This window comes from Leptosomus discolor, chromosome 2 (genome assembly GCF_034619465.1).
Source record: "Leptosomus discolor isolate bLepDis1 chromosome 2, bLepDis1.hap2, whole genome shotgun sequence".
In the NCBI taxonomy this organism is placed as follows: Eukaryota; Metazoa; Chordata; class Aves; order Leptosomiformes; family Leptosomidae; genus Leptosomus; species Leptosomus discolor.
In genome coordinates, this window is record NC_141392.1 from 111,313,505 (window position 1) to 111,333,740 (window position 20,236).

At 44.6% G+C, this 20,236-nt stretch overlaps 1 protein-coding gene across 1 annotated transcript; it reads right to left on the reverse strand.

The window, feature by feature from the left end:
- Window positions 1–244: 244 nt before the first annotated feature.
- On the reverse strand, window positions 245–15,116 carry PDIA6 (protein disulfide isomerase family A member 6). The gene is made up of 13 exons (XM_086461580.1): window positions 15,083–15,116; window positions 12,099–12,240; window positions 11,400–11,457; window positions 10,533–10,659; window positions 9,953–10,059; window positions 8,410–8,543; window positions 7,884–7,998; window positions 6,831–6,971; window positions 5,549–5,633; window positions 5,387–5,459; window positions 4,120–4,278; window positions 1,997–2,093; window positions 245–1,265 (listed from the first exon to the last, which is right to left on the reverse strand). The coding sequence occupies exons 1-13, from the start codon at window positions 15,114–15,116 to the stop codon at window positions 1,197–1,199; spliced, it is 1,341 nt and encodes a 446-aa protein (XP_086317706.1). The 3' UTR covers window positions 245–1,196.
- Between the last annotated feature and the right edge of the window lie 5,120 nt (window positions 15,117–20,236).

Below are 20,236 nucleotides of genomic sequence, written 5' to 3' on the forward strand. Positions count from 1 at the left end.
AGAGTTGGAGCACCGAATCAGCAGTCAAGTTACTGTTGGCCACCAGTGGTTCTTATGCTGCCTTTCATAGGGATGAGCCACACGCCGTCTCTTACGGACACTAGATGACAAAATATTCATATTAAGTTATTTCCTTGAAAGGAGGGGAAACTTCCAGGTCCTTCATTCCTTACTTATAAGCAAGCTGATGACATGAGGGTCACTTCACTAGACACCAATACACAAGACATGGAGAGCAACAAAATATAGTAGTATTTTTATTAAAAAAAGCAGCAGTAACCATACCCATTCCCAATCCTGATTCCCCTTCCAAGGAAATTGCAATTTCAAATCAAAACAATGCCAGATGGGAAGTGAAAAACTATTACCCAATTTGCTGGAGACAGCACCACGGTGTTTTTCTGTTAGCACCTGGAAATCCTCATGCCCTAGAAGGAGGATTAGCTTCACTGCTAATCCTGGGCAAAAGACAACAGCTCCCAGTGTCTCCCATTGCAGCAGCGACCCACTTCCACTGTATCAATGATCTTATGAAGTCTGGCACAAAGAAAGAGAAAGCCCCTGAGAAGGAATAGGAAAAGGAAGACTAAAGAGCATTTAAACTAAGATTGTCCATCTAAACAGGCCTTAGGCCAAACTGTCAAAACCATTCACAGCAAGGGGGTGGTGGCTTAGGACTCCCCTCTGCACCGGCCTCTCTATTCTATGGTTCATTTTTCAAGAGCCATACAAAATGGGATAGCTTTCATCATGCGCACCTTTGTTACTCTACACAAGACTAACACTGTGTGTCAAAAATATTTGTTTTATTCTTTAATTGAAACAGAAGCTGACCAGGCTCCACCTCCATGAAAAAAAATATCACATTTAGAATTGGTTACACTAACAGCCTCCAGTAACACTCAAACAGCACACTATCAACGAAATAAAACCCAAGATGTTCCAAAGAAATATCCATGATGTCCTCAAAATATTTGTTACACAGAATACAATCAAGTTTACTGGTTATGACAATTCATAGAATTTCTGCAATGTTTTCTTGAGATGCGTACAGTTCACTGCTGCAGTGCATCAGATAGCACAGTGTGGCAGGTGCTATTTCTCCATAAAAAGGCCACTGGAATATCCATTTGATTGTGAACCAGGTTGCAAACTGCTGCGCAAACTCTCCCAAGAAAAGAAGTTTCCTGAAGATCTCACAGCTCATCTTTATCCCAGTCATCCAGATCCACATCGCTGAGATCAATATCATCTTCAACTGGAAGCTGTGAAAAAGGGAAAGGCTTTGAGCACACCTTTGGAAGCACTTAACAGCAGGATGTCACTGACTTCGAAAGAGGTTTACTTCATCCTGAGAATAAAGCTCCCTCTCATCATCTCTTTCATTCATAGAAACTCAGAGTGTATTAAGCACAGGACAAGTGATCAGAGTTTAGACTAGAAGGTTGTTTTCTACTAATAGAAATACTTCAGATAAGGCAAATACTGATAAACTCTGTAACAAAACTACTACCATATTCTATATTGTAATTCCATCTCAAGTAGATCAAAGGATTGTAGTAACTCTGTTTTTTACAGCAATGTTGAACCTTAAGAACATACTTAATCCCTGTGTTACTTATTACACGGGCTTTACCTTACAAACTTTCTGACATTAAGACTTTGATGGTAAGGTCAGCATATTACAGAACCAAAGCCTCGACAACATTCCGCACCTGAACGCATACACTACTAACTCCCTTACTCAGCATAGGTCGTAACATATTTCAGCCTCATGGGATTTCAGATTACATCCTAACAGCTAGGCAGAAGTATCTGTCCACAATGTTAGATGATGAATCTGGTGGCAGGATTTAGATAATTGGAAACTATCAACACAACATGCCACAGTCTTTGAAGAACAAGAATTTGCACATTGCCAGTTCTTAGTTACTCTATCTAGTCCCTTCTGAACCTAGCAAATCACCAGCACTTGGAGAGATGGACCACCTCTTACCTCACCATCTTTGCCATCCCAAGGTTCAACTGAATGAATTTTAGGGAAAGCTCCACCACCCACTGGTGCTGTAGAGCCACGACCAACAGATAGTTCCCTTAGAAAAAAAAAACAAGGAAAAGTTAAATTTAGGAAATTTATCCAGTCTCCATCCACCTGGAACAGTGTCTGCTGAAAAGGAAGTCAAATTTGAGATCTCATCTCTTGAAGCAAATCTAAACTGTCTGGAAGAAAAAGCTTTTCAAGTTGAGGAGCAGAAAATAGCGCCCTTAAAGCAGCATTGCAAATTTACAATTGGATCCAAAGAGACAAACCATGGGAGCTACACTATTTCATATCTCAGCAGTGTAACAACGATGGGCAAATACAGCCCCTTTAACAGTATGTTGTTTATCACCTAAGGCAACTCCAAGAGGAGTCTATAATTCTAGTTTTGAAAGTCACCTGCAACTGTTACTTGAAATCACTAGTGATCTTTTTAGTGGAACCTAAGGCTCTATAGGTTACAATGGGTATGAGGTAACCAGCTCCTGCTTTGAGACACTCCATCTTGCACTTGCTAGTTGGGCTTGCTCAAATAGCCTAATGTTAAAATCCTGAAGAGCTAATCCCTTTGCATTCTTATCAGAGGGAAATAAGACTGAATAAGCATTCCTCCGTAGATGGAGTCTACAATTTGCATGCTTTTCTCAGTGCAGATTTCCTTACTTTTGGTCAACACTGTTGAGACTGTCTATTAGATTGCAAACGCTGCCCACAGCAAGCTGAGTTAACAGCCAGCTACACCAGCTGTGATTGTACTGCTTTCTGTAGGCAGCACAGCTGAGCCAAAGTGTCAAGCAAGAAATTATTCTAGCAAGCACTGCTCTGTAGTAAGACAACACCAAACCAATTATCTACTGCAATATAAGCTGTTGAGTTGGCTGTTGTGTCCTGGAAGCACCGCCCACCCTCAACGGGAGAGGCTTCACCAAGATGGGATTTATAAAATCTATTTATAATCTCTATAAGAGACTTAAGAGAATTTGCCATGTCTGAGAAAAGCAGACATTTATCTCACATGCATTAGTACAGACTGTCTGGTATTACTCTTCTTGCATCCGAATCCTAAATTTTACTTGACGCTTTGAGAACGTTCCCTTTTTTGGCATTAAGAAGGAAGTCTGATCACTTACACAGGTAAGAGATTATAGCACTGTTTCCATTAATCCAGCAGGAACAGGACTTAATTAACGTGGTACTTATGGCAAGATGGGGAGAGACTGTTCTATTTACTTTTGCAATTCTGACTGTCCCCTGCCATCCTCCAAGCAAGGACATGGAAGTAACACTGCTAATGTAAGCTCTCAAAGGCTCTTCTGTACCTTACAGCAGCTGGTGTTTCACCCAGAAGCAGAGTTCCCACTTCACTCTGACCATGCTTAAGGAACAGCTCAAGTTTAGCTGCTCTGTTTCAGTGCCGCTGCTGCTTTCTGTCCTCCCCTCCATTTCCCTTCTCTATTCAATTCTTCTCAGCGCTGGCTCTTGCCCAGTTACACAAGAGGGAGTTTCAGGGAACTCGAGCTGAGCAGAGAGCTAGTGAATTTTTGGATGGATTGCTTCAGCTTCCCCAATTAGTTCAGCTGATGGCAGGGGAATGGGGAAGGGGAGGGTGGGAGGGGAAAGACAGGACCAGGCTGAACCAGAAAGACAAACAGCAACATACAGAACCTCAACAGCACCCATATAGACTGCCAAAACTGTGAACTTCACAATTACCAACTACTAATCAGAAACGAATCATTTTGAATTAAACAGTATTGATTACCAAGTCCCATTCATTTCTTGGGTTACCAGAGAACCAGAATTTTTCAAGATCAAAGCTCACTTCTGTTCTCAAACTGTTTTCAAAGTTGTGCTAAAATTACCATTTAAGTCTAAACGGCCAGCTTCTTAATTCTGCCTACCAGCTAGGTAGCGACTGCTTTATTAGTTGCAATCCCTACTGAAATCATTCCCTCACTCCAATGAATGCTTGTCATCTAAATTCTCTTAACTGTGCAAGTCTCATCTGATCCAGGAGAGACTGATTTTTGACTAGAAAGTCACAGTCCCAGTTAAAGAAAGATTTAAAGACTTCATACCTGAGAAACTCATTAATCCCTTGCTCACTGAATGATCCTTTCAGAAGGGCAAATTTCATCTTCCGAGCGTTAACAGCTGCCATTGCTGGATACCCAAAGCCTCCAATCCCCAAAGAGCTCTCAAGATCTGACTGAGCACCTGCTTCAGTCCACAGCCACCTTGAGGAAAAGATAAAACAGAAAATGAATAATTAGGGTAGGCCCTACATTAGTTTTCAAGTCACACATATCCTGCAAGCCTGCAGAGTTCAAGCTGGGTTCTGAGCTGCCCTTGACAGTGTCAACTGTTAATGAAGTCCGTGGGGAACAGAAGAGTCCCAATCTCAAACCATGTAACAGAAGAAAGTCCCTCCTCAACAGCACCTCTAGGCCAGCCCCATGCTTACAGCCACTGAAAGCTGGATCAGAACAGCCATGAAAGACAGTTCAGGAAAAGAAGTACGTCACCAATCTGAACAAACTGCTACACTTTAGCCTATATTAAGCAAGGTTTGAAATGGCTCAAGTCACAGATTTAAATATGACAGGTTACTGCCCAGATCCCACTGTAGAGGATTTCTGGCCAAAGACTGCAAGACCAGTATTTCACTCAGTATTAGTTCCTCACTGGTCAGGTCTCAGTTCCTAAAATGCTTAGCAAGTCCACTGAGGAACCTCTAGAATCAGCCAATCTCAGCATTTTCCCCCAAGGCTTTCATGCCACTTTGCCCCCCTCTCACAGCAGTCTGTGTCAGAACAACTCCCACTTCCCAGAGAAGTCCCAGAGATCCTAACCTCCACTTCAGAGGAGAAGAAAAGGCAAAGCCTGCTGGTCTGCTTCTTTGAGAGCATGAAACTTGTTAATAAACTAATAAACTGCAAATTACTTTTTTTTTTTTTTTCTTTTGAGTCAACAGTCATACTGGCAGACTCACCCACCAGCAAAAGACTCTGAAAGAAAGAAAGTGGATAAATACTACGCTAATATTTTAGCATTCAGGACAAGAGTGAAGGAGACTTTATCTGATCTCATTAACGCTTAGATATTACTTGTAAATGCAAGATTTGAGAGGTGGATGAGAAGAAAAAAACAAAAAACCCCACAGCAGTTTATTCTAAAGCCACAGCATCTCCTCCCACAGTACAGTTAGTGAAATACAAAGATATACCATCCTGAACAAGGAACAACTCTTATCTGCAGATAAGTCACTATCATACCAATTCTCTCCTGTTACCTCTAAAAATGCTCACATCTTTTCCAAGACAACCAGTCTACAATGACACTTACCCCCACATTTTCTTTTTGTATTTTTCAGCCATTTTTAACATGACATCCAGGTAAGAACTCCTTCCCGAAGCTCCTGTTTGTTAGAATTGGACAAGTTAAAAAACACAACTACGTGCTTTAAGTGACAAGTTCATATAGAAGTCTGCTTGTTTGTATGTCTACCTGTATCAAGAATATGAGGCAGGACAGAAATGATGCAGAGCTGATGAGCATCACAGGTACTCTTCAGAACATCTTCACCAGTTATCTAGAAGAAAGTGGCAGAAAGTCAGTGACAGTAACTCAGTTACCCAGCTGTGACCGCACTTCAGCCTATCGACTCCATCCTACAAACATAAGCATCGAAACAACTTGACACAAAAGCTTATAAGCCTCTCCTACTTCACTGGTCCCCCAACACAAGACTAATTACAAAGAGTTCACAAAGTCTTCTGTTGAGACCTGCAGCAGCTGGAAACTAAGTGGCACCAAATAAGGCTTGCAGAGAGCACACTAAGATGTCACTTCTCACCCAAAAATCACTGTCCTTGGAAACAGCCCGCCCAGACCTACGCATATGCCTGTAGGTTTCATTCATGGTACTGCTAGTGTAAGGAGAGCCAGCAGGGTGCAGCATTTGCTGAAGATGAAGACATTTCATTGACATTTAACAGAGCAATACCAGCTGTGTGTGATCTACCTTAGAAAGAAATCAATCCATTTACCTACATCACTGGTGTCCAAACTTTGTGCACCCCTACCAGTAAAAAACTTCTAAGCACACAGCCCCGGTATATTGATTAGATATACACGTACTACTGTACTAACATTACGTACATGATAAAGCACACAGAAAACAGACATTTTAAAAGGATGACAAAGATGAAATCAACATAATTAAAAAAATATTTTAGAAGTTCATTAATGATACAAGTTTTTTAAAAATGTTTTTTTTCCGTTCTTGCACCCCAATGTGTTGTCTTGCATGCACCCCGCTTTGGAAACAACTGATCACCATTTCAAATCTACCAACATCAAGCTGCAACCGGAGGTCACCATAAAGACGGTGGAGTCTTTTGGACAACAAGCAAGATCAGTCATCACTCGCCTCCTAATGGATGGCTTACAAGTGACAAAACCCTGCCCTCTTGTTGTAAGAAAACAGATGGGGCACAGAACCCAAACTTTTCATTCATCCCTCAAGAAAGGATTCAGACACCCTGGTACCATCCTGTCAGTGCCTCCCCTGTATCAACTCTGATAATCTTTCTGTCAACAGCAAAGTCACAGTAAGAATTAAGTAACAGAAAGCTGAATGATCAGACTTGCCATCCCTGACTTTCTGCTACAAAACAGTGAGCAAGCAGCACACTTAGGCTGTTTCATTTGCAGTTAATGCAGTCCTGTAAAAACTGCTGCAAAGGATTTGATGCAAAAGCAGTTTGAGAAAATGATGTAGAGGTACCTCCAGGAGCTCAGGTGGGGGTGCATTATCAGAAAACAAATCCAAAGCACGAGCAATGATATCAGATCTAGTTCTCCCACCATCATAATCAACAGGGTCTTCTCCCTTCTGGAAGATTTTAATGGTGGGAAATCCACGAATCTGCAAGACAAGTTTAAGCCATCAGCTCAAATCTGAATATTTATGGTGGAAGTTACCTGCTACTCTGATGTGCAAGAGAAGGGGAAGAGATAACATCTGCATGAATCAAGTTTCACAGCATGTTGTAACTCAATTTGAACAATTTTGTAGCTTCCTACTTGTGCAACAATTCAAAACACAGTTAACACACACTGAAACAGTTTCAAGTTTTAGGCCTGAGGAATCAGCAATGGTTTCATCTCAATTTAGAGGCACTAAGCACTGCAGGCTTAAGTACCGTTAACTCTCCCTATTTATTAGACATTAGTTTCCCAGTTTGTCTGACTGTGCCTACATGGCAACTCGTGGATCTCAGGCTCCCTCTGCTACACTTCAGCAAAAATTGTTCAGTGTTCCTGCTGACTGCCAGCCATGCACACTTACAAGGAAAATAAAACAGCACACTGTAAGCTCCCTGTTCTGTATTAAAAATTAAAGAATATCAGTTCACTTTAGGCATGCAGCACAGCTGATCTGGGCAGCTAATGTTGTCAGAGCAATCCCTGATAACTGGCTCCAAGATGTACAGGTACATGTGTGAGTTCTGGAGATGCCCAGCCAGCATACGAACAGTCTGAAAGGAGAGGCCTCTCACTTCAGATGATAAAGCTATACAAGATCTTACGGAAATAAACCGCCGCCTTCATCAGCAACATGCAGATTTATTCCTTTCCTCTCACTCCATTTATTTATATTGTTACTGATAGTCAGGAATGAATGATTTATGCAAAAATTGTATGTGCCACTTAACATTATTTTTAGCACAAACCATTTAAGTGGTACCAGATTAAGAAACACTTCAGTAAACATTAAAGGGAAATCTGACTTCCTAGAGATTGAAAGGCAATTGTAACCACTGCAGAGCACACTCACCCCGTATCGGCCTGCCAGCATCTGATTGACTGTTGCATCTACTGCAGCCAGCTTTACTTTTCCCTTTGTTTGTTCCTTCACCTCGGTGGCAGCAGCTGCCCATTCTGGCTCCAGGCTGAAAAACAAAGCGTGCGAGTGCGCTAAACTCTTCGAGCTAGCAGAATTATACCACATTCCAACATTATGTAGCATACTTCACTCAGGAAAAAGTCTCTGCAAAGAATGACAGCTAGGAGGGTTATTTCAAGTGAGACTGAAGTCCTGCATCTGAAGGAATGAAAAGGTTAATGTAACTTCTGGATCTTATTCCCACTGGTATCTGTGAATTTTACTGCTAAGGAGGAGTGCAGCCAGAGCAGCACCAAGGTGCCCTAAGCAGGAGAAGCCCACACATTTCTGTTAAAACATCTGACAGAAAACCCCACTTCTGATATACCAGAGATGCAAGGTCTGTTAGGGGATTAAGGGCATTGCACAAAAACGAGCATTAATGGGAACTGAATTGCCAAAGAAAAACCTCATTTACTTTTTGCAGTGCCCACACCATGGGGCATAGAACTCCACCATCCACACATCATCGCTATTGATGACGTTCTTATCAAAGCTGTCATCAGTCAGCTCAATCACATCCTTCTTATCTCCACCTCCGCTCTCTCGGCTCTGTAAGAAACAAACAGACCCTCACGTAAGAAGCACCCAAAATTGGTTTCCCACACAAGCCATCTCCTGTGTGTCAAGTCATACCAAATGCTCTTTATTTGAATGAAATACAAAACAGGCAGTGTTAGGTCATACAACTTCCCCATTTTAGAACTGGCAATACACACAGCCTACTCCCACAGCACTTTCAAGAAATCAGGTCAAATTGACTAAGAAGATGACGTGAGAACACTTCCCCAGTTCTTCATGCTCTGCTCTGTCCGAGAACAAAGTGCTCTCCAACCCCCCACCCCACTGTGCCCTGGTTTCCAGGCAAAGAGGCATGTGTGAGTGCAATACGCATTACAGGGTACAGTCCACCCAGGTCTTCTATCTGGACAACTGAGGATGTCAGAGTGTACTTGCTGCACGATTTAGAAACAGTAGTAGGAGCCAGAAGCTTTTCAACTTACTTTCAAGGAGAAATCCAGCAAGCTAACTTCAGAACAGTACCAAATAAAAAAAAAAACAACAACAAAACACCAACAACTCTAGCTCAGACTATGACCTCAACCAGTTGGAGAACGGGGCTAACAGGGACCTCAGAGTTCAAAGGGAGATACGCCTGGGAAAGAAGAACGCCACGCACCAGTACATGCTGGGGACAGACTAGCTGGAAAGCAGCTTTTCAGAGACGGACCTGGGGGCCCTGGTGGACAAGGTGAACATGAGCCAGCACTGCACCCCTGTGGCAAAGGCGGCCAACAGCCTCCCGAGCTGCACTAGGCAGAGAGCCGCCAGCAGGTCTGGGGAGGTGATCTTTCCCTCTGCTCAGCACTGTGTGAGACACCTGGAGTGCTGGGTCGAGTTCTGCGCTCCCCAGTGTATGAGGCATGCACACACTGGAGCAAGTCCAGGCAAGGGTCAAAGCTGATTAAGGGTTTTGAGCATCTGACATAGGATGAGAGGTTGAGAAAGCTGGGATTGCTCAGCTGGAAAGTGAGAAGGCTCAGCATGGATCCTATCCATGTCTATAAATACCTGAGTGGAGGGGAGTAAAGAAAACAAAGGCAGACTCTTCTCTGCAATGCCCAATGAAAGGACAAAAAGGGCCTAAGTTGAAATATAAGAATTTAAACATAAAAGAAAACTTTTCTACTCTGAGGGTGGTCAAACACTGGAACAGGCTGCCCAAAGAGTGCAGTCTGTGTAGAGTCTCAGTCCTTGTAGATATTCACAACCTGACGGGACACAGCCCTGAGCCATCTTCTCTAGTTGAACCCGCACTGAGCAGGGGGGCTGGACTAGACAACCTCCAGAGGTCCCTTCCAACTTCAACTATTCTGTGAACTGAGTCAGGAGCACAAGCTCTGATCTCCTGCACAGGACAGTCTCTGGTTGAAAACACACGTGCGCATTCCCTCCAATACCTGTTTCCCAGAACTATATCCTCCACTTCTGCCACTAAGACGGTCTTTCACCAGGGACCGAAGAGCACTTAGAGCAGCATCGACAATAGCATCACTTGTCCTGCCACCTGCAATGCAGCAAAATGAATGATTAGAGCATCAAAAGGCAGGTTTAAGGTAGGCCCCTGACTTAATCCCTCACCCTAAGGATTTCTCAGGCAAAGCAGGACTGGGCTATGAGTGGTATGGTACTAGTGGTAGAACACCTCTGACTCAAGCACAACCAGCAGGACTGATGTCACTCCACTTTTTAACTAGCCACCTTATCCAATGGGCAGTGACTGTGACAAGCTCCCAGTAAATAGAAAGAAAGAAGCAATTCTTCGGAACTGCCTATCAACCTCCACCAACTACAAACTGCAGGTGGGACTGTTATCCCACGCTAACACATGCACAATTTGGTCAAACAAGTCCCACCCATCTGTCTCTCAGTTACTACAAGCGCTAGATAGAAAGGAAACGCCACACAAGACAGCTACTGTAATTACTGTATTCAGGGAAGTTTTTAGGCATGCCACACATGAAAAAGCATCACATTTACCCTGATAATCCTCTGCTTTGTTTTTGTTGGCCCCAAATATCTTGATAGTTGGAAATCCTCTGACTCCATACTGTCCACCCAAGGACTGATGTTTATCTGCATCTACTGCACCTACTTTCACCACACCCTGTGGAAACAAAAAACAAAAACTAAGACAAGACTTCTACAGTGATTTAACACATTTTATACTCTGTGCATGCTGGAGAGAGAGAGGGAGTTTAGGAGGATAAGAAAACAGTCACCAGAAGAGAGGTGTTATGCTCCCAAAAGCATTAAACTACGGAACACCATATACGTCCATTTCTTTCTTCATCCTGACAAACTACACTCTAAATTGTTCGGGTTTGGGTTTTTTTTGTTTGGTTGGTTTTTAAGAAGGGGAATATATTTTACACAGGCAAATCACTACACGACCAAGTTTCCTGTAATTAAAGAAATACTAATCACCAACAGCTTACAAAGCTGTTTTCAAATATTCAGTTCATACTGTTCCTGCACTTCAGAGGCATGTGACAGGAGAGCAAAGAAAAGAAAAAAAAAAGATGCTATTTTTGGGGGGACGGCCATATTCTAATGTCTTCTGGTGCTGTTAAAAGCAGCCCTAGAAAACAGTAACAGGAATTCACAGGGACAAAATTGACTTGCTTCTGCTACAATTCAATGGCTTCTTGTAAAGAAGAAAAAAAACTCACAAAAATCCTGACTTTCCAAGTGCCTCGGACTGGCCACTTCTCTGGCTGGACAAGTATGATTAAAGTGATATGGTTTTGGGGACCAAATCCCACCTCCTTGCTCCCAAGCCAGATGACAAACAACCAAACTCTCTTCAATCCACTGCCCCAAGCACATTTGAAAGGTTAAACTTACTTTTAATGCTGTTGCTGCTTTCTTCCACTCAGGGGTTAGTCTTTGGCAGTGACCACACCTTTTAGAATTTAAAAAAAAAAAAAAAAAAAAGAAAAACCATGGCATTCCGTACACAGTCAGGCTGTTGCAATGAAAGGCCCCTTTCTCCAGAACATGGAGCTTTGGATGGCAATAGCACAGAGGGTTTGTGCAAAGATGGAATACACATTACCAGACCTTACATGGAAGAGACTCCATGCTCTGGACATGAGCAGGATGGGAGACAGAGGTACTAAATAAGATGTGAAAAGCCAGTATTTTTCAATGGGAATTGGAAATTCTAAGTGTGAATTTGTATCTGTGCTTTCACATCAGAATCAGGTTCAGAAAGCCAGAAGTGAGGGGCCTTCTCACTCACCTAGTGCACTTTGATCAGTCATTTTTAATACTAATTTAAGCAGGAGAATTGAAGTAGTAAAACAGCATATAAGGTCTCGTTATTAGACCCTATTTGCCAACTTGAAACCAATTCCTGCCTTTTTCCCCTCTTGAGGACATTTAAAATAGGAATCCCACCTACAACTATTTTGCTAGTCATGAGGCCATCAAACCGATAACTGTACTGCCAACAGCTGAATGAAACCCTGGACTGATCAGCAGCAAACTCCTATGCTGCTCCTTCATGATAAGAGCAAGCAAAGACATAGCTGTAATTCTTACCACGGGGCGTAGAACTCCACAAGCCACAGGCTTTCACTCTGAATGACCTCCTTGTTGAAGTTAGTTGGTGTCAGCTCTATCACATCATCACCAGACGAATATAAACCATTAACTGCCAGAAATAACGTGCAGCTCACTGTGCCTACAATAAAAAGCAAAGCAATCAGCATTCCTGCAGAACATTTATGATTCTCCTGTTGCCATGGCTAAATCATCTCCCCACTCCCTGCAAATCAGGAGGGAAAAAAAAAACAAAACAAAAAAACCCCACAAAAGTGAAAAGGATTCCAGTTTGACCATAAAAAAAAAGGAAATTAAGGCAAGATACACGCTTCCCGCCTCACTTAAATCATGATTGCACAGGATCACGTAACATATTCTCTGTGCCTAAAGACAGCCGGAGTTACGTCACTCCCACCATGGCTCTCCAGAGAGCATTTCGTCAAAGCTGCTACCCTAATACTACTGGTCCAGACTATCAGAACTTCCACAGGGATCCCCGCAATCAGCTACGTTTTCTTTCCATTCTCTCTCATAGAAACTCCTAAGCCCATTGCCCACATCTCTTGCACAGCAGGCATTCAAACACATCTTTCACAGGATCACATAATGCAGGACTGTCCCAGCTTGTCTCAGCAGTTACACTGATTTTAGGACCAAGACTTGATGCACTCCTAGTGCAAGGCGCTCCTTCATTTTTGCTCACAAGGATCTTAGTTTACCATTGATTTATCTCAATAGCAGCAGACTGGAGAAAGACAGCTAAATCTCTGCAGTTAACGACTCAAGCACTCTTACAGCTAAAAAAGAAACAACCTATCAATAAAAGGTACAAAGAAATCTCTTAAGAAGCACTCCATACTTTGGTCCCTTCTGGATCTTATTATTGCTTGAGGCTTTGCACATAAAACGTTGTAAACCTTCCTTCTACCTAGTCAGAGACTGAGAGATGACTTGAAAGATACCAAGCATCTCTATAACAAAATCCACATAGAAAAGGACTTTTCTTAATCCAAAGACTGGGGGAGGAAGAGCTCAGACATCGAAGTTAGAACTAGGCAAAAATTAGACAGCTTGCTGCGAGTGGTTAATAACTTGCATAGGAAACTGCACACTCTCTCTCAAGACTGAAGGTAAGAGGAAGATACAGTTCAGTGGTGTAGAAACTCTACAGCACATGGTACACAGACTGCACGGCATCACCTACGCTTTATCAGTCCTGCTCAAGAAAAGCCAGTTTCATCACAGCTATTCTGCAGGTGGGAGAAGCTGACAGAAGTAACATCTTGCAGGTTACCCAACCAGAGGGCAGGACTGAATCGCCACTCTGCAACCCAGCGCCCTATACATTGCACCACTGCCTCTCCTAATGGCTTCTTCCAGCCCTAGGACCCAACCCTTTTCTTTTGGGGTGATCCTGGTTGGCTTCCACCACCAGATTTACACGTTAGATTGGCTCTCTCCCTTCAGTATGCCCACACACAAACAGTACTTCATCAGCACTGATCAACTGACTTCCAAGGCAATCTGTGGCTGTCACAGCATGTTACGGTGACCTACAGTAGCAGCTGCTGCTGGGGTAGAGCAAGAAAATAAGGATGGAAAAAAGCTACTTGAATGTTAGTGTCACTCTCAAGAGAGAAACCCTGCCCTAGATGGAACGAGACCATTAAATTGAAAGCAGCATATTTTGACATCACCTAAAGAGATCTCTGGCAGGATACATTCAGAAGCTGAACAGAGTTCACTCAGCCATTTCTGTCACTTCAAATAGAGAAGTTCTAGCTTATGCAAAAACACCTGCTAAACTGAACTCACAAAAGAAAGCACATGGTGAAATTCACCTAGTTATGGACCACTGCATTATTTTTTTTAAACTATGACTCATGAACTGGTGGCATAATTTTCCTTTCTATAGTGAAATATTCAACATTTAATTAATCTTTAGCAAATAAAAATATAATTTTCCTACAAACATATAAGCCAGGAAAATGAAAACATGTCCTTGATACTAAGGCAAAAATCTCAAATAGTTTTGATTTCAAAAGTTGTTTTTCAATGTAAGTCAAAGACAGGAGCATTGTCAAACCAACTAAGGCAGCTCCATGCTGATATTACTAGTCATCATCGAAAAGCCAAGTTGTAACTCCGAAGATCTGTGAAAAAAAGCTTTTGCTCCGGGATGATGATGATTATGACTGTGAACTTCCTCCTCCTGCAGCAGAGCTCGGTGCGCTGAAGCTCACCCACCCCTGCCATGTGGTGTGTCGCTTGGTGAAACCTTTCGGGCCTGGGCAGTGCTATCCGCACCCTCAGCAGTTCTGCAAGGGGTCCGAGCGGGCCTGCTGAGCAGCTTTACCCCTTCCTTCGGCACAGACGACCCAGGAGCAGCGGCAGGGGAAGAGGAAGTACAATTAATTCCTCGCGGACTCCTCCTTTCGCCTCCAGTCAGTACTTTCCTACTGCCCTGACAGCACTAGATCCCATGTCAGGACAGCTAAGCAAGTAAAACGCCACCGCTCACTGGAAATCAAAGCTGCTTTTTTTTTTTTTTTTTTTTTTTTAATTAGGGTGAGAGATAAGCACCGTTTTATTCTTTTTTGTTGCTGGGATCTTTAGGCCGTCTACCTGCGCTCCGATAACCCACCGAGCAACCGGGGGCGGCGCACAACCCCCGCTCCCCTGCAACGGCCGAAATGCCACAGCAGGCACTGCCCCCCGCCCCGCGGGTCACCCGCTCCGCCGCCGGCCACCCGGGAGAGCGGCCCGCACGGCCGACAGCCCTCGCCCCCCCCCGAGCGGCAGACAGACGGGAGCCCCGAGCCCGTCCCCAGCTCCCTCCCGCCGCGACGGGCCCACACACCCGCCGGGGCCCGGGAAGCCGGGGCCCGGGAAGCCGGGGCCCGGGAAGCCGGGGCCCCCCCTCAGGCCGCCCCCCCACCCCCCCAGCGGCCGCCCCGCCGCGCCCCGCCCGCGGCTCCTACCCCACCAGAGACGTCCCGCCGCACGCGGCCCCATGGCTGCTCCCCGCTCCCTCGGCCGCCGCGACTAGAGCCTGCCCGTCCCGCCCCTCCAGCCCACGAGCCGCGCGTTCCCCGCCGTGGCCGCCGCCCATTGGCGGCGCCGGCCGCTCGCACACTGGAATAGCCAATGGAGAGCGGCCGCGTCAGTCGCTGGGGGGTGCGGGTGGCCGGAGGAGGCTCTGAGGGGCGGAGGAGGAGGAGGAGAAGGAGGAGGATGGTGGTGGGGCCCGGCCCGGCCCGGCCTGGCGGGCTGGGGCTGGGGCTGGGGCGGGGCTAGGAGCGGGGCCGGGGCTAGGAGCGGGGCCCCGGGGTTGGCCGGGGGCTGCCGGGGGCGGCGGGGCAGCAGGGGTGTGCGTGGTGGGCACTGCCAGCGGGCTGCCCCCGCGGAGAGCGCTCCCGCCTGCTCCCAGCTGCTTCGCAGGGCCCTGCCACAGCCAGAGCGCCCTCAGCCGCTGAGGGCCTCGCAGCCGGCGGGTGTCCGGGTCTGGGGTGAAACCCACGCAGGCCCTCAAGGAGAAGGAAGGCAGGCCAGTGTTTTTTGTCCTGTGGGTGCTGCTTTTGTGCTGCTTCTAAGTGCAAACATCAGTCTCAGGGACTTGACAGTCTAAATGGTGTCACTGTGAAAGCCAAGGCAGGCATCTAGATGTGCAAAAAAAATCGTTTGCAAGTCACCAGCTTGCATGCAAAAGTAGAAATGAGCCTAGCTGGATCTGCTGTAGCCTAAAGAAATAAAAGTAGGGGGAGGGGAGGGCTGGTACATGCCCATACAAGTGCTGTTAAAACCTGGATAACCTGCTTGCAACCAGCAGAGACTTGGAAAGTTTGGGTCCAGCAGCACTATATGTATATCGCTATTTTGGTGTGAAAAATTGGCATCCCAGTTCAAAAGCTCTGGAAGCCTGATTCAAAAAGCTGTTTGTTCCCCCCTCCCCTACAGATGGCACATCGCAGGAGAGTACTAGAGCTTGAGGCTGTGTTGTTGTTGGGTGTAGATGCAGACAAAGGCTTTTGCAGAGTTAGGATTCTGCGATTAAGTGAGCTGTGAATTTTTTAGTGTAGTAGTAGCTGGACTTAATGTACCATTGAGATGGAATTTTTCAGCAGTTGGGTCTGAAATGGTCTGAATTTTACCTGCATGCACACACCCATTGCTTCATGCTCACAAGCAGCACTTTTTTAAGAGTATGAAATTGTTAGCATGGTAGTGAGAACAGGCGGCCATTTTCACCCTCAGTTGTTTCAGAAATGGAGGAACAGTGATGCATGAAGTAAAAGGTTTGATCGGAATGGCTACAAAATATTGACATCTTGGCATTTCCATCAATAAAATGCCTGCTGAGCAGGCAGGTTCAAGTTTGTGGTGATTCCTAGATCGTCAGATAAAGCATACCTCACCTCTTATTTTACTGATTCCTAAAGCAAACTGGAGCTGCCTTGCAGAACATCCTTCCTGAGGGAATGAGTATTTCTCTCAAGTTTCTCTTACCTTCCACCAGTATGATGAAAAAAGTAAACAAGGCAACTTGGGGCACTGTTGAGCAGTTAGCATAACATTAGCTCCAGGTAAAATCCTTAAAACCAGAAATAATTAAAGGATAGTTTTGTGGCATGTAAATTAGTAGAGGAATTTGATAATTTGGGGTGGGGGGTGGCTAATAGAAGGAACGGCATAGAGATAGTGTATTTAATTTTCCATCAGTGTCACGCAACAGTAAATTGAATGGCTGTGTTTGACATTCCTATAGCACCATAAGAAGCTTTTAACACAGATCTTTACTGACTTGGTAAATTCATCATGAGTTTCTACAGGAAACGATTCTACGCCAGGAGCAATTCAACATTTTTATGTGTGTTCTGAAAATACACATAAGATAGTGCTGATAAAACCTGCACCAAGACAAATGTTAGTAGAGTGATAAATAACAATGAAAACAGGGCAATGATACAGGGTATTTGATAAATGAGCTGCTTTCAGACAAAATGCATTAAGGGTTTTAATGAGTTGGCACGGGGCTTTACTATTTCAGTGAAGACAGTACCTGAGTGGAGTCTCTGAAAGAGATTTAGATACTGCTTCTCAATTGCAGCGTGAACTTCTGTGATATTACCGGCAAAAAACCTCACGTGACTCATGGCTACTTATAAAGGAGAATAGTGGAGAGATACTTTGTCTGCAGAGGTTAATGAGAGAAATTATGGAATCTATATTTAAAAGTGTATTGGTAATTGCAGGAGCAGGGTTAGAAGGGACTTTGCGGATTTCTGAGGTCAGCACACTGGTACAGCAGACATCGTTCCATATATGAGCCTGTGAGAGCTCATGGATGCGTGCAGGGGAGCCGGCTGACACAAAACCTGAAATGGGTTCCAGAGAAAGGAAATACAGTGTTTGAAGAACACTGGTACAGAACAGACAGTGAGAGGATTAATGTTAGAATGTGAGCAATATTCTTGTATTCCAGGGGTCTTGCCTGGTTCCTGCCCTGGCAGATGAGTAGGAGGAGTATAATGCACAGGGATTCTGGCTTTACAATTTCTGGGTAATTTCTGACTCCAAAACTGAGGCATAGTTGAGCGTTCCTGGAATGCAGCTCACAGTAAAGCAACGTTTGTCTGAAGGAGCATTTTTCATTCATGTTATTAGCATGCATTTAATCTTTGGCCTGTAATTACCAGAAGGCAGTGGACAGCAGCTTTTACTGGAGACAGAAAAAACGGGAAGCCTTAGAGCCAGTAAAAAGAGGTGGGGATAAGGATTGTTCCCTGGAACAACTGGCTTTGTTTCTAGTGGGGGCGGGCCCAGCTGCTGCACAGCCTCCGAAGGAAGGATGGATGGAGCTTAAGCTATTCTCTGCTTAATGAGGCTTATTGTCTGTTTAGGATGAGGCTGGGGTGAAGGTTTGGAAGCTGTAAAAAGGCCTTTTGCTGGCTCATTCGATACACATGACCAGAACTGACCATGTTTAAAGAAGGAGGGGAAGACTTGGAGGCAGCAAAAATTTTGAGGGGCCTTCACTAACTGGCAGCCGTAGCCCTACAAATATTCGAGGCTCCAGCATCTGCTGTTCAGAGATGCAACAGACATCATCAGCTTTGGAGCCCATTTGCCTTGATCAGGGTGAGGCCATCACGAGGAGCGAACTCAGTTATCAGGCTTCAACATTAACAGATGGGATTGTTTTAGCCTTATCCCCACCACAGCTGGAATCACCCAGCTTTCCTCTTCGGTTACTTAAATGGAGCATTCACCTGTTCAGGTCCAGGCCTTTCTCTCCGCAGTCTATACTGTCATGGTCATTCAGATCCCCAACAGGACCCATCCTTCCCCTTTTCTGTATTGTAACTTATTTGGGATTAGGCTGTTACATGGACATTTTATAATCATTCTGGACTCTCAAAATGGCATTGAAAAACCAGTAGTTTTAGATGCACCTAGTCTGACCTGATTGTGTGGCCACATTCACATGGTGCACCAATATGAGGTTTATTCTTTATGCGTAACAGCAGAAGGCGTTGTGTTTTACACTGCCAGGTGTCTCCTTTCTTAGGTCGTATACTGATAACAAATGAGCTAGAGAGCAAATGACACAGACTGCCATTGAAAGTCACCTGCCATTCAGCTGGGCCATGTGAGAGGCAGCGCGATTGCAATATGCTTCAGAAGGATTTCCAGTGGCCTTTCCTAGGTTCTTGTTTGCTGCAGTGGACCTGTTAGAGGTCCCTCCCTTGAGCTGTGGAGCCTCTGTTACCCAGGTATCTGAGGGCACTCCTTCAAAACAACAGCAAGCTTCTATTTTCTTCTTCACAAGTACTTACAACCTTAATAGCTGCCAGACCAGTGTTACTGTTGCCTATGGAGAAGTTCAGGAGGAGTGGCCAATGCTGATGGAAGCAGAGTGACCAGTCTGGCCTCATTTGACTCTGGTGTCTCTCTGAGCCGTGACAGCAGGAATGTGAGGACACCCAGCCGAAAGCTAATGGCTTTGTTTTCAGCAGTGTTCATTTTCATCTATCTCAGTTCCCCGAGCCAGCTGCACAAGGGATGGTGCAGGTACAGAGGAAAGAGTCAGGCAGGACCCCAGCAGTCCTGACTTTTAGTAGGCTTAAAATACCACAGGCTGAACCCTCAGATTTCAGCAGCAAAAGGAAAACAGGTAATAAGGACCTTGTTTGTTGAGGGTGCCTCTGTGCTGATTCGAAATTTGTGAGCAGCAAGGGAGCAGATGATGCACAAGGACATCTCTCAGAGCAGCTACAAGGACATCAGAGAGAGTGCAACCCTTCTCTACTGCAAGCTCCTTATAGGAGGAAGAAGATTATAGAAGATGAGCATCCAGTCTGGAATATCAGAGGCATGAAAGCTTTTGAAATTCAGTTGGGTAATACATGAGAGAGAGAGTTTCCAAAATTTGTCCAGAAGAGTACCTGATGGCAGTGCTTCCTGTGCCTGCAGTTCCAAATGGAACAGAATGGAAAAATGGATTCTTGTTTTGCTGAAAAAAATTGGAGGTGCTTCTGCGTCCATTTCTATGTTTTCATCAGCTTGACCAAGCTACTTGCAAACACAGCAAGTCTCAAACCTTCTAGCTTGAAGTGTCTAACAAGGCTTGGCAGCGCAGAAATGGCTTTTTCAGCAGCTAGATAAAATATTTAGCCTCTTCCTGACAGATATACCAGAACATTCTGGATTAAAAGAAAAAAATACACAAAACCATTTCAACTAAACCAGTAAGTTTTTCAGAAAGTAATGTGATGCTTGGTGGGGAGGAAGCCATGCCCCAGACCACAGGATTCTTTAGGAGTATCTCCAGGTGATTAACATTACTGCAGCTGGGCCTCACTTTTGTGCTAAACATGGAAGTTCAGTCACTTCATGAATCTCAGGGCTGACTAGATTGTATATAGTTGTATAGAAGGCGAGACTGTCGCTTTGCAAGTCACCTTGGGATTGTCAAGAAAAGGCAAGTATAATAGCTACCTAATGTTACAGAAGCCAGTAAGCTTCTCGTCATTTTTCAGTTTAATGGCTGGCTTGTTTTATCTGACAATTGTGGAAAGGAGAAAATAATGTAATGTAGTAAGCATAGACGTCATTTGTTAAGAAAAATCACATCT

Bases quoted from the DNA above. Each gene is read 5' to 3' on its own strand.
- PDIA6 (XM_086461580.1), bottom strand. From the start codon at position 15,116: ATGGGGCCGCGTGCGGCGGGACGTCTCTGGTGGG. The intron at 8,544-9,952 runs GTATTGGAGGGA...TGTTTCTTACAG, and splicing joins GATATAGTTCTGGGAAACAG to AGCCGAGAGAGCGGAGGTGG. The intron at 4,279-5,386 runs GTAAGTGTCATT...CTTTTCCTCAAG, and splicing joins TACAAAAAGAAAATGTGGGG to GTGGCTGTGGACTGAAGCAG.